Source organism: Vombatus ursinus, unplaced genomic scaffold (assembly GCF_900497805.2).
Source record: "Vombatus ursinus unplaced genomic scaffold, bare-nosed wombat genome assembly UNPS02014941.1, whole genome shotgun sequence".
Taxonomy (NCBI): domain Eukaryota; kingdom Metazoa; phylum Chordata; class Mammalia; order Diprotodontia; family Vombatidae; genus Vombatus; species Vombatus ursinus.
In genome coordinates this window covers 5,164,645-5,177,464 of record NW_020954719.1, presented here as the reverse complement: position 1 = coordinate 5,177,464, position 12,820 = coordinate 5,164,645, and the positions used below count along the sequence as shown (strand labels likewise).

Here is a 12,820-nt window from a genome sequence, read left to right as displayed (position 1 = left end):
GTTTCTTCTGGTTTTTTGTTTAGTTGTAGTTTTTAGGGAATCTGGTTAAGTTATTAAGTTATCAGTCCTTAACTTATTGGAAAATAAGGTTAATTTTTTAAAAGAGTAGATATATTCTATTTTTTCAATCTTTTGACTTTGTTCTTATATTTCTTGTATATCATGGTATCACTCAGTTTTCTTTGTTCTATTCAGTTTTTTAGGGAGTCCACTATTTGGGTAAGGTTTTTTTTCTTCTCCCCTAAGCTATTTATTTTCTTCCCTCAAGAACTCTAATATCACTTTTTAATTCTTAGTTTATTTCTTCCATTCATATTTATAGTCTCCTATGGCCAAGTTATTTTGTTTTTCTCTGAGTATCAGCCTGTATTTGTTTGGGGATTACTTGTTTCTTCTAGATTTACTTCTTAGGCTTCTTTTAACCCATAGTATTTCTTCACTGTGTTTGGTACTTTCTTCTGTTTACTCATATTTTTAGTCTCACTTCTTGGATTGGGATTTTGTGTTTAGGCCATTCCCCTTTAGGAAGGATTGTTTGGTCACATCCCCTCTGTAATCTGTATGATGTTGTCACTGTTGATCTGGATAGGGGAATTGGTTTTAGGACCCATCTTCTGCCTCAATTTTCTGTTTCAATCTGTCAGAGTTCTGGGAGAGAACTATGGGTTCTGGCCTTGGCTGGCATCTGTATTCTTTTACTTGCAGGATTCCCAAATCAGAACTGGTTCTTCCCCTGCTGTGGCCCTTAGAGACCACAGTGATATGTTGTAGATCACTCTGGTCTCAGGCTTCCTGTACAGCCCCTTCTACCTCCATCACCATCCTTAGCTTTGCTCAGGTTTCCTTGTTTCCTACTATGGCTCCCAGTGTTCTGAGGAGTGCTCTCCTAAGCCCTGTCTCCTTACACAGTGACCTGGAGAGGCTGGTTACATGCCTTGGTTAACCAATTCACCTCTATACTATCCTCTACCCTTAAGCCCTTGACCCCTTGTCCTATCATCTCATGCCTTGCCAAACTCCAACCCTGGATTACTTCCACCATTTACCTCAACTTCCATTTATATACTTCTGAACATGGATGAGGTTACAAAACCATGCTGCCTAGGACAGCTATCTAATTTATTTATGCTATCTAATGTCAATTGCTATCTAATGTCAATTGGGCCCCCTCTCCAGCAAGGCAATCATTCTATTCCTCTCTAACCAATCCTCTACCTCCCTCCACAAAGCAATTGCTCCAAACTTCTCTCTTTTTTTCCTTAAATTTTTTTAAAATTTATTTTGACTTTGCATCACTTTCATTTCTGAATATATCCCTACCCCTTCTCTTGCCTTTGTAACACAGAATCAAAAAAGAAGGGGAGAGGGGAAGCAGTTCAGCAAAACCAAATGCATCAATAACGTTTGACGGATACAATACTCCACATACATTTCACCCCATCTCAGAATTTTCTTAGATCTTCTCTAGGGCCAAACTGGATCATTATAACTATACAACATTCAGTTTTGATGGGCCTTTTGTTCTTCTTATTTTTATTATTGCATTCATGTATTTTTTCTTTGTTGTGCTAACTTTAACACTCAGTATCAATATTCATGTCTTCCCATGCTTCTCTGAATTTATTTTATTCATCATTTCTTACGTCACAACAATATTCTTTTTCATTCATGTATCGCTGTTTGGTTGAAAATGAAACGAGGAACTGGGAGGTTCATGGGTACAGACCACTGCATATATTTTCAGATGTTTTTTCAATGTATTCATTGGTTTCACTGATTGTTTTTTCTCTTCTACCATCTTTTTTCTTGGAAAAAAATATTCTAGTTTTTTTTTTCAAGTTAGGTGAAAATGAAAGAGAAATCACTCCCTCCTCTGATCTCTCCCTCCCCGACTTGGAATGTGATCATTATTAGCTTGGTGCAGACACTTTCTTTATCCTCCCTCTAGGTATCATGACCTAGCCCTTCTTCTGACATCACTATTTTTACCACTGGTAACACCAATCATCCAATCTCTATTACTCCAGTCCCTCAGGATAAGAAAGGGTATGCATTAATAGAAGGAGTACAAGGACCACATTTCCCAGAACTCTGTGGACTAGAAACAGGAGGAAGAACAGACACAGTCTTGGGACAGATGCAGGATCTCCTAAACCAGGACCATTTCCCTAAGCCAATGAACAAGCAGAGGAATTACTTGGCCTCTCCAAGGCCTTGGATCGAGCCAAGTGAGACTGCAAAGGGAAGCCTGAGGAAACAGGGAGGACCAGGGCCAAGAAGGGTTATTGCTGTGGGCTTCACCTAAAAAACCCCAAACATACCAGGGATGTACTGATAAATGTTTAACAACTGGCCTTCTGGGGGGGGGGATGTACACAGATACACTCTTAAATTTAATTTGCATTATTAATATTTCCCCATTACTTCCTTAAGTCTAGAAAAAAAACAATAAATTAAGCCCTGATTTGTAGTTTGCCAATTACTAAAGTGTAAATGCTCACACTGAAAATTTAACAATCAGCTCTCGATGGCCAGCTGGCTCTAGCATAGTCCCAAATCCCACTCACACTACAAGAATTTCTTTATTTCGACAGAGGTTGTTCCCTTCCTACTAGCCTTGAGTCTGAGTTTCACCTATTTCTTTATCTTTTTTTCTGTAATAAAATTTTTTTGTTCAACACGCTAACCTTAACCCTAACCCTTGGTTGCTATCCCGTGAACTGAATTGAATATCTTAGAAGAGCTAACTTTTTTTTTCTTTTGAGAGAAAGAGCTAATTCCTGTTGTTCCCAGATTTATCTGGGAGTGGACAAAACACCACTTATAAAAGGTTGTTGATGAGTCTCCAAAATGGAATCCGTCTTCAGTTAATGCTAAGTTTACATAACATTCACCAAATGCCAGCTTTTTTCAAGGAACTGTTGTGCTACACCTGCCATTAAGGCTATCATCCTCACTCTTCTTACTGGAACCTCGGAGAACTGGGTTCTGGACTCTCCAGTCCTTGAGCTTTTGCCTTATCTCACCTAGGTCTACACCTTCATGCCACATCCTGGCTGAGGGGAGCCAAGTCCCTCCCAGCCCCTCTTCTGTGATGAGAAAATAAAAAGACCAGCCTCATAAAAACATGCTTTAAACGCATAGATGAAAAAAGAAGTACAGAAGGCGACACAAAGAAAGAAATTTTTGCTACTATAGCAGTGCTTGCTCTGAAGTGCTTATTCCAAATCCAACTTGTTCTGATTAGTCTGATTGATTACTATGTCCTCTCTTGGTTCTAGGGGTAGCTTGAGGGTTTGGGGTGCTACGGGGTACATCTTCCAGTGCTATGAAAAACTCATGAGACCTTATCAGTATGTTTCTTCTCAAGATTGTCAGCTGAGAATCATTTTTGTTAGCTAGCCTTAAGTAGCTTAAGATGGTATAGTAAGAACAAGTGATACAAAGAATTCCCCTTAGAAGTCTGTGACACACTTCCATCAAGGCATCCAGTGTCCAAGGTAAAATAGTCTTGAACTAAGAGAGCATATGTGGCAAAGGAGTAATATAGCCCCTTCCAGGTGGCTGGAAGTCCTTTTCTCCCCATTTCAGAACGTTCAAAAAGTCCCACTTAGTCATGATGTAGCTTACTTGCTGGACCCCTTGTAGGGATGTAAATCTATGTCCAGTCTGTCCTTGGCTCCCAATGGAGACACTGCTATTAACTGACCCTAGGAAATAGATAGGAAGTCCCAAATCCTCCAGACTCTGAAGTTCACAAGGTCCTCCAGGGTCACACACCTAGCAAGTGTCTCAGGCAGGATCTGAACTTACATCTTTCCGACTCCAGGTCCAAAGCTCCATCCACTCTATCACCTGATTGTCTCCCTTCCTGGAAGTGAGAGTTCCCTATGTGTTTCCCCACATTGCACTCATTTTCCAAATGCATCGATCAGTTCAGGCCTATTTTTTTTTCCCCATGCACACAAAGGATCCTGGAGGAGCAGTCAGGGGAGGGGAGGGGAGGAGGAGGTGGTTGAAGGGGGTGTGGGGGGAGAAGGACAGTGAGGAGCAGGCAGACCTCAAGCTGCCCGCCACCCCCTCTCCTGATTCCAAGGAATGGGGAACTCCCAAGCCTCTTCTAAACTCAAGCCTCCTCCCAACCTCTCAGCTGAGGATCTGACCTCATACTCATCCAATTAAAACAAAGCCATGCACCACCAGCATGCTCTTCTCTTCTACTTATATCACAATCCCTTACCCAGCTATCTCGTTTTACTTGATTGTTTCCCCCACGATCATCCCCACTCTCTCACTAATTTTTTTGTTGTTGCTCAGTCCTTTCAGTTGTGTCTGATTCTTTGTAACCCCAATTGGGGTTTTCTTGGCAAAGTTCCAGAGTGGTTTGCCATTTCCTTCTCCAGCTGATTTTACAGAAGAGGAACTGAGGTAAACAGGATTTAAGTGACTTACCCAGGGTCAAACAGTTAGGAAATGTCCGAAGTGGGATTTGAATTCAAGTCTTCCTGCCTCCAGGCCCATTGCTCTGTCCACTTCACCACCTAGCTCCCCTGATGTCCCATATACATCTCAAATTCAACATGTCCAGAATAGAACTCATTATTTTTCTCCACCAACTCAGCCATATTCTGAACTCTCAAATTACTGTAAAGGGCACTACTATCCTTCTTCCTGTAACCCAGGTACAAATCCTAAGTATCACCTTCAATGCTTTAGTCTCACTCACTTGGCGTATTCAATCTCTTGACAAATCTCCCAAATATGCCCCCTTTAATCACATAGCTATTGCCTTAGTTCAGGTTTTCATCACCTCTTCCCTTCTAATTGTCCTCCCTACCTCAAGCCTTTACATAGTCACTAAAGAGATTTTCCTAAAATTTAGATCTGATCTTACCACCCCCATACTCAATAAACTCAGTGGCTCCTTATTACTTCTAGGATCAAATATAAACTGCTCCGTGAGGTATTTAAAGCTCTTTACAACCTGGTCACATCTTACCTTTGCAGTCTTCTTGTGCATTACTTCTCAGGAGACACTCAAAACCCACCATACCAGCCTATTTGCCATACCTCACACAAAACACTCCATCTCTCTCTCATATGACTGGAATGCACTCATTTCTCTTGTTTCTTTCAAGTGTCAGCTCAAGTGCCTTCTTCTATATGAGACTTTTCCAACTCCCCCCAGCTGCTAGGAGCTAGGCAAGCAAAGTTACTTTGTATCTGATCTGCTTCATATGTGCTAGGCATATACCCATATATGCATCTTGCAGATGGCGATATGATTACATGTTGTTTCCCTTGTTAAACCGTAAACTCCTTTGAGGCAAGAACTATTTTACTTTTGTCTTTGTATCTCCAGTGCTTTGCAGAGTGCCTAGCACATATTAGGTCCAAAATAAATGTTTATTCGATTGATTGGTCTCCAATCAACAGCTTAGAGTTCCTTCAACATTCTGATCACCCTTCTTTAGAGATGTTTTGCCTGGCTTACTTTAGAGCCTGTTTTGTTTGGCTCATCGTAGGTGCTTAATAAATGCTTGACACAGACCTAGAATTGTATATAGTACTCCAGATATGGTCTAAGCAGGATAGTGATAACAACTTACATACCTTCCTCTCAACAACCAGTATGTATTATTATTCATCTAAGTTCTTACAGCTGGGCCTGGAGGGCTAGACTACTGTACCCATTCCCTTCACCACTACCTCCAATGAGAGAAATGAGGCTTCTTTTTCTCTCTATTAGGCTTATTATACCCTACACACACACACACACACACACACACACACACACACACACACACACAGACACACACACACACCCCTTTGAACCCTGGAATAGATTTACTTAAAACTTAGGTTTTTGCTCACCTCTAGCTAGGCTGTCCCCAAAGCAGGGAGGGTAGAAAGATACTCAGTGTACAATATGAATCATCCAACCCCAGACATGTCCATCTCAAGATCGACATTCAAAAAGGAAATATTAAATGGAAAGAGCAGCCAAGGGTCCACACTCAAATCTGTCTCATTAAGACCCCCTTTTCTAGCTGATACATGGAAGCAGTCACCATGAGGTTAGGGTTGGGGAAGAGCACCAACCCCTCCCCCATCCCTCTAGCAAGAGGTTCCTCATATGCTCATCAGCAGGAAGGAAAGTGAGGCCAAGGGCAGAGTCATTCCCTTTTTAAAGGTCTTCTGAATCATTGGTTCTTCCTACTCTGTGGCCAATGAAGGGATTGCTTCTTTGTCTCAAAGGGGGAACCCTTCAACACTGAGCCCTACATGGTTGGAAGCAGCTTTTGTCATTCCCGAAGCACCCAAGTGCTGAGCTAGCATACGTGATCAGTCAGCATAAGGAAGGGCAGTTTTGTCTATGCCCTGTTCAGATGTAGTTGCATTCCCATTTGGCAGATGAGGAAACTGAGGTCCTGAGAGGTTGTGATTTGCTTATAGTCACAGAACTAGTGTATAGTGGGATTTGAATCCAGGTCTCCTGACTCCAAGTCCATATGTCTTTCAGTTATACTACACTGCCTATTAACATTCTTCCTCTGGGCACTATTCATGTAGTCTAAATATGAATTAGTTGTTTTGGCCATCTCATCACACTGCTGACTCATACTGTGCACAGTCCACTAAAACCCCCAGGTCCTTGGGAAGCTAAGAGGGAGGATTCTGTTGCAGTCATCCAATGTGCAAAATGATGAGGCCTTGGCCCTAGGCTATGGCTATGGAAACAAGAGGAAGAATTGTGTGTGGGGGAGGAGGGTACCCTCTCTGCAGTGTGGAGGTTCCCAGTATTACGATCCTATCCTAAGCCCAGACTTCTTCTCTCTCTTAGGACTAACTAGGTTTCTGGCTACCATGTGGGCATCCCAAAGAATTACAGCCCTAGCATAGACCTTTCTTTTGGGCCTCAGTTTCCCTTTAGGAGTTGTACAGACTCATGAGGATGGTGTAGCTTCCTAATCCTGATAATAGTTTCAGGAACACTCCCTGCTTTCAAAATTAAGGCCCCCAACACACAGGAGGGACCAATGTTGCTTCAGAGAGTGGCTGACACACCCTATCCCAGAAGTGGCTGCATTTCTGGCTTAACCCGGACCCAGTCAATGGCCAATAGAGAATATACCAGGGAGGTCCTTAGCTCCTGACCCCTGACCCCTGACTCTGACCTCCACTTCCAGTTTGGGGAGGGGGTTAGGGGTCTCTGTGAACAGGCTATCCCTGCCTTAGATTTATTAGGGGAGGGAGGACTAGAGGCAGCTGCATTCCGACTCACAGATGGGAACATTTCTGCAATCCGCTGTAATGCACTGGGAGACACTGGGCACATTGCTGAAGTTTGACTCATAGGGACAGGGAGGGTGGAGGGGGGAACTGGAATTGGAGGGGGAGGAATGAGAAGAGAGGAAGGAGAAAGAAGGAGGGAAGGAAATCCCTTGGGAAATTCCTTTAAAAAAAAACAACCCAAAACTTTCAAAATAAACATTGTTGTGTTCCCCTTTTCTTTTTCTAGGATCAGGCAATTCGCTTCTATTCCCCCTAGCAAAGACAGGAAGATAGGAAGGGGGTGGGAGCGAGTTGGAGAGGCAGTGATTCAAATCAGATCTTGAAACTTTTCTCCTGCAAAGTTATGTGTGTAGCTGGAATTCCAAGCGTGGGACTCTGCCTGTAAATTACCGTGTGTCTGTGCTTGGGTGTATATGTCTGGATGTGTATATATGTGTCTACTTTTCTTTCTTTCTCTGCAGGTGTATATCTATTTCTGCCTATTGAAGTATGGGTGTATATGTTATATACGTGAATATGAGTCTAGGCGTTTATGTATGCATCTGAGTGCCTCTTTTCTGGGATTGCTTTCTTTTTGTGTGTCACTGTGTTCCTGCCTGCAAATGTGTGGGTTTGGGCGTCTGCCTCTCGGTGTATTTATGTCGTCTGGGCCTCTGAATTTTGTACCGTCTCCTTAGTCAGCTGTCTTTGGGTGTCATGCCTTCTCCGCTTTGTAAGGATCGTCAATTTCTGCTGTGTGTGTGTCTGTGCGCGGCGAGTCTCTGTGCTGTGTATGAATGTTTCGCGCCTCGGTGTGGCGCCTGTGTCTGGGTTGTGTGTGGACCCGCGCAGCGCTGGGCTGTGTTGGGCTGGGCTGAGCTGGGCTGGCCTGGGCTGAGCTGGGCTGGGCTGAGCTGCGCTGGGCTTCTCAGGGCTGGGCTGGCTGTGTGCACCCTCCCCTCTCCTCCCCTTGCCTCTCCTCCCTTCTCTTCTCCTCCCCTCTCCTCCCCTCCCCTCCCCTCCCCTCCCCCTTGGCCCGCTCTCAGACTCAGATAAAGCATTTCCTTCCATTGTCATCCTACCCGGACGGCCCCGCTGCCAGGGCCCTCCCCCTCCCGGCCCCCTCCCTTCCTCTCCCGGTCTCGCCGACTCTCTGCAGCCTCTGGTGCCTCGGGGGATGTAAGGCCGGCGCCCCCGACCCCCCGCGCCCACCTTGATTCCCACCATGAGCCCCCCGCTCTGAGGGCCCCGGCCCCTGGATGCACAGACCCGGTGCTGGTGAGTACATCGCCCGCCCCGGCCCCGGCCCTGGCCCTAGGTCTCCGCCTCCTCCTCCCTGCCCTGCGTTGGCACGGTCCCGGCCCCCCACCGCACCCCGAGCCCGCGGGCCCCCCAGTGCAGCTGGGCTCAGAGCTGGCGCTGCGCTTCTTCCCTCTAGCTCCTCCACGGTTGGGGGCCCTTGGATTGTCTGGGCCCCACAGGGTGGGTGTGTGGGGGCTAGCTCCAGGTCGTGGCCGGTTCTAGGGCCGTGGGGCTCCCACATTGGCCCGCCCCTGAGGTAGCAACAGACCGGAGGAGGGAGGCCCACGGGCTGCTTTCTCTGCGCCCTGCTGCCCCGAGTCCGATATCCCCTACTCCTGATCCTGGGGAGGGTGTGCCAGGCCCGTCCAGGGAGCTGTGTAGGGGGGCCGGGCGATGCACCCGTGCTGGCCATTTGTCTTGTGGTGCCTTCCTGAGTAAGACATCGCCTCCCCCAGGCCATTGGCCCTGGAACCAGAGCACACACCCCCTGCAGTGTGGGGTACAGCCATAGACTTTTAGAGGGATCTCTGAGAGCATCTAGTTGAACTCTCCTCCTTTTACAGAGGAGAAAACTGAAAGCCAGAGGAATTAGGGCATGAGAGAGCTTTCTTGAGACCCTTACCCCTCCCTAAGCACCCCCCCCTTATCCATAATGTTTAGAGACCTATGTTTGAAAGTGAGAAGTGAAGGCACCCCCCGATAGGTTCGGGGCAAAGCAGGTGGAGAATAACAAAATGTATTTGGGGGATGGGGCAGTGGGGGGGTGGGGGCTGTGACTCTGCAACAGAAGACTAGAATCTCTGGTGCTGGGGCCATAGACAGACAGCTGCATTTCCTTCCAGAACACAGTGTGTTCAGACCGGGAAGGCTTCTGCAAAAGGAAAGGGCTTTCCTCGGGCCTAACTCAGCTGAGCTCCTCATACTTTTTTTTCCCTTGAGTCCCATTCAGCACATGATCCCCTGCACAGCCATTCCTCAACAAAATTCATGTCCTCTGCCCTTCTCTGTTGTCCATCCTTCTTGTCTCAGTGTCTCCCCTCTCCACTGAGAAACGACCTGTTCCAGTCCCCCTGTCCTGTGTCTGCCTGAGACTTTTTGGTGCCGTGCCTTTTCTTTTGATTTATATGATAAGAATGAAGCACTAAGGTCTTCTGGGAATTCACCTTCCTTAGGGAGTCATCTTTAAGTCCAACAGCTTCACTTAGTATAAACCTAGGAGCCTTCTTAGGGTTTCCACAGGTTGGGGAGCCAAAGGTCAAGAGGCCTGTCTCGCAATCTCCCAACAAGGATCCCTGTAGCCTGAGCTACATTGTCATCCAGGATTCCCTTGAGGGATTCTCATTCTTCCCCACTTAATACCTTCTCTCCTCAGCCTTGAAGCTATCATCTCCTTGGCCGAATCTTGGAATGCTGCTTCTCATGCCCTTCACCTTGTCTTCTTGTCCAGTCTGCCATTCAGTTACGTAAAACAATTTGCCACCACCCTCTTCACAGCCTCTCCAGTGACTGGGGGCCCTGGGACATTGTCTGCTTATGCCCAAGGAAGGCACAGAACAGAACTGGACTAAAGGGATGTCACCCAGTGAGGCCGCAGTAGGACTTCTGGGAATCTGGGCTAACAAGGATTCACTCACACTGCCCTTTAGCCCCGGATGGGAGTTGTGTCACTGAACCAGCCTCCTCAGTATAGTATTTTGCTGACTATATGCCTAAAATTATCTATGAATGTGAACAAACCCATCATTGGGTTGTGTGCTTGTATCTTCAGGGTTGAACCTGTGTCATAGAAGCATTTATTAAGCACCTACTATATGTCAGGCATTGTGCTAAGTCTAAGGATACAAGGGAAGGCAAAAGACAGTCCCTGACCCTGAGGAGCTTATAATTTTTGTGGCGTGTGTGTGTGTGTGTGTGTGTGTGTGTGTGTGTGTGTGTGTGTGGAGGTGGGGAGATTCAGTCAGGTAGGGGAAACGGCACCATGTCTTATACACAGTAGGTACTTGCAAAATTTTGTTGTTTACGGCAACCAAACCTTGAATGGGGATACCCAGGATGGTCAGGAAGACTTTTTCCCAATTCTGCCATCTTAACTCTCCTAGGTAACTATCCTTTAACTTCAAGCCTTAATTTCCTCATCAATAAAACAGGAGAAAAACTTGGGTTTATTGTTTGGTGCAGATGAGGCTAGAATTAGCCATGTTAATCTCAACTCCAGCGACCAGTTCATTGCTATTATGGGCATTCTCTAACTGTATTTTATTCTTGACTTGGACCTTCAGGGAGGCCAGGACTGGGGAATTCAACCTCTTTCCCACTGCCAGCCCAGGAAGGGAGAAGCTCGTGCTAGGAGAGCAGGAGTTGGGAGGAGTGAGGATCTTCGTGGTGCAGCCACGGTGAAGGCCCAAGAGCATTCCTAGAGACATTCCTCCGAGGAGGCACATGCAACTCTAATCTAGAAAAATGGAAGGGAAGCTAGCCCAGGGTCAGCTAGCCTTTTCAAAATAACAGAATCATGGAATTTTTGAGCTAGAAAAAGCATCTTAGAGATCATCCAGTAGTTAAAGCTCCTCACTTGACAGATGAGGAACTTGAGACCCAGGGAAATGAAGTGACTTGCTCACCCTTACACCATTAGTCAGATGGCAGCAGAGGTAGGTCTAAAACTTCCTGACTTCCAGGCCAGGGACCCATCTCCTTACACCACACTGCTGAGGACCTTCTCATCCCTAACCTAGTCCTTCTGTGTTCATATTCCCTTCTCTTCCCTGGCTTCCCCAAGGCCCAGATCCTGAACAGCCTGTCCTGTGCCCTTTCTGCTTACCCTCTCCACAACCCCAGCTTGACCTCAGTCATATTCTAGGTTGGGGGTTGGGGAGGGGATCATGTAGTGGGATTGTTCTGGAGCAAGAGATAAAGTTAGGCCTTTTGGGGGAGATCTGCCCATTCTTCAAGGCCCCTATGGCTGGGTGTGTGTGTTGAATCTGTTCACTAGATGGGGCACTTCCTCTGGGACAGGAAGTTTAGATTTCCTGTGAGGGGGGGATAAGGGGTGGGGGGCTTGATTTTGGGGACATTGCTACTGTTGTTATGTGGATGTAGAGAGGTATAGGGGGTGGGGATGTTGGTTTGGTATTGTGCCCATCCTCCATCCCCCCCAGGAAGCAGGCAGAGGGAGGGCATCAGTGGGAGGCCCAAGCTGATGCTTCAGGGAGGAGGGAGGAGGGGGGCCCAAGGCAGTGGGGCTGGAAGGGCCAACACAGCAGGAAGCCGGGTCAGCAGGTGACTTAGCCGGGTATTGTGCTTCCTTGTAATATTTTCCCTTGTTTCTGTGGCAACTTTCCCAAAGGGATGCAGGGGTCCTGGTCATTGGGAAATGACCCCAGACTGCTCATTCCTTAGAGTAACAAGTATTGGAGCAAAAAACTTTACATCCTATCCCTCAAGTCACACATATGATATTGGGAACCCTAGAAAAAGAGGTTGAAGAGCATGCCCAAGAGTTTAGGGTAGAGGAAGGGTTAGGAGTTTGGTGGGAATGGAAAGCAATGGTCAGGTGGGCTCTGCTGCACTCAGGCTTCTCTCTCTCCTTGGATTGTAGGGGTAAGATTGAGAGGAGCTAGATAACATAAAATGTGGACTTACATCATCAAGGAATGGGGACAACTCTTCCCAACAAAGAGGTAGCTAAGAGGGAGTTCAGGCAGCCAGAGTCCCTACTTCCTCCACCTTTTTTTGTGTCTTCTTGCCTCCTCCCCATCCTGATTGCTAAGCTGAGATAAGAATAATTTTGGCAAAAGCACTCAATGGACCACCAGGGTCTCCATCTCTAAGCCCGATTTTCTTGCTGAGTTCCTCTGTCAACTAACTCTAAATTGCCATAAAGTAGGAGATGGGCAGGTATGTTTCTCTAACTAGAGCAGTTGGGGTGGATAGAGCATCAGTAGAATGAAATGACTCAGGTCTTGGACCAGTGCCAAGTGACAGAATAAATTCAGACCAATGTGTGTATATGTGTATGTGTATGCAAGTAATATATTATTTGTGCCAGTGTTCATATAAACATGCATAGATTCAAGTATATGTTGGTTGGAATGTGGGGGAATGCTGGGGTGGTACGTGCATGTACATGGTACATACATGTCCTTGTGTGTTCATTGTGTTAGTTATATGAATGAGCATTGTACACATGTATGTAGTGTGTGTTGGGGTATATAGTGAGATCTCTGAGGGATTTGTACACATG

The 12,820-nt window shown here is 46.3% G+C and overlaps 1 protein-coding gene and 1 long non-coding RNA gene across 2 annotated transcripts in view; one reads left to right on the top strand and one right to left on the bottom strand.

The window, feature by feature from the left end:
* Window positions 1-5,071, bottom strand: part of LOC114029827 — a 60,915-nt gene extending 55,844 nt beyond the window's left edge. The window contains exon 1 of the long non-coding RNA XR_003567528.1: window positions 5,000-5,071. This is a non-coding gene — a long non-coding RNA (uncharacterized LOC114029827). The remainder of the gene's footprint in view (window positions 1-4,999) is intronic.
* A 3,314-nt stretch (window positions 5,072-8,385) lies between these two features.
* Window positions 8,386-12,820, top strand: part of HDAC7 (histone deacetylase 7) — a 49,884-nt gene continuing 45,449 nt past the window's right edge. The window contains exon 1 of the mRNA XM_027844452.1: window positions 8,386-8,553. Coding sequence (XP_027700253.1) covers window positions 8,535-8,553 — 19 coding nt within the window. The 5' untranslated portion in view covers window positions 8,386-8,534. The remainder of the gene's footprint in view (window positions 8,554-12,820) is intronic.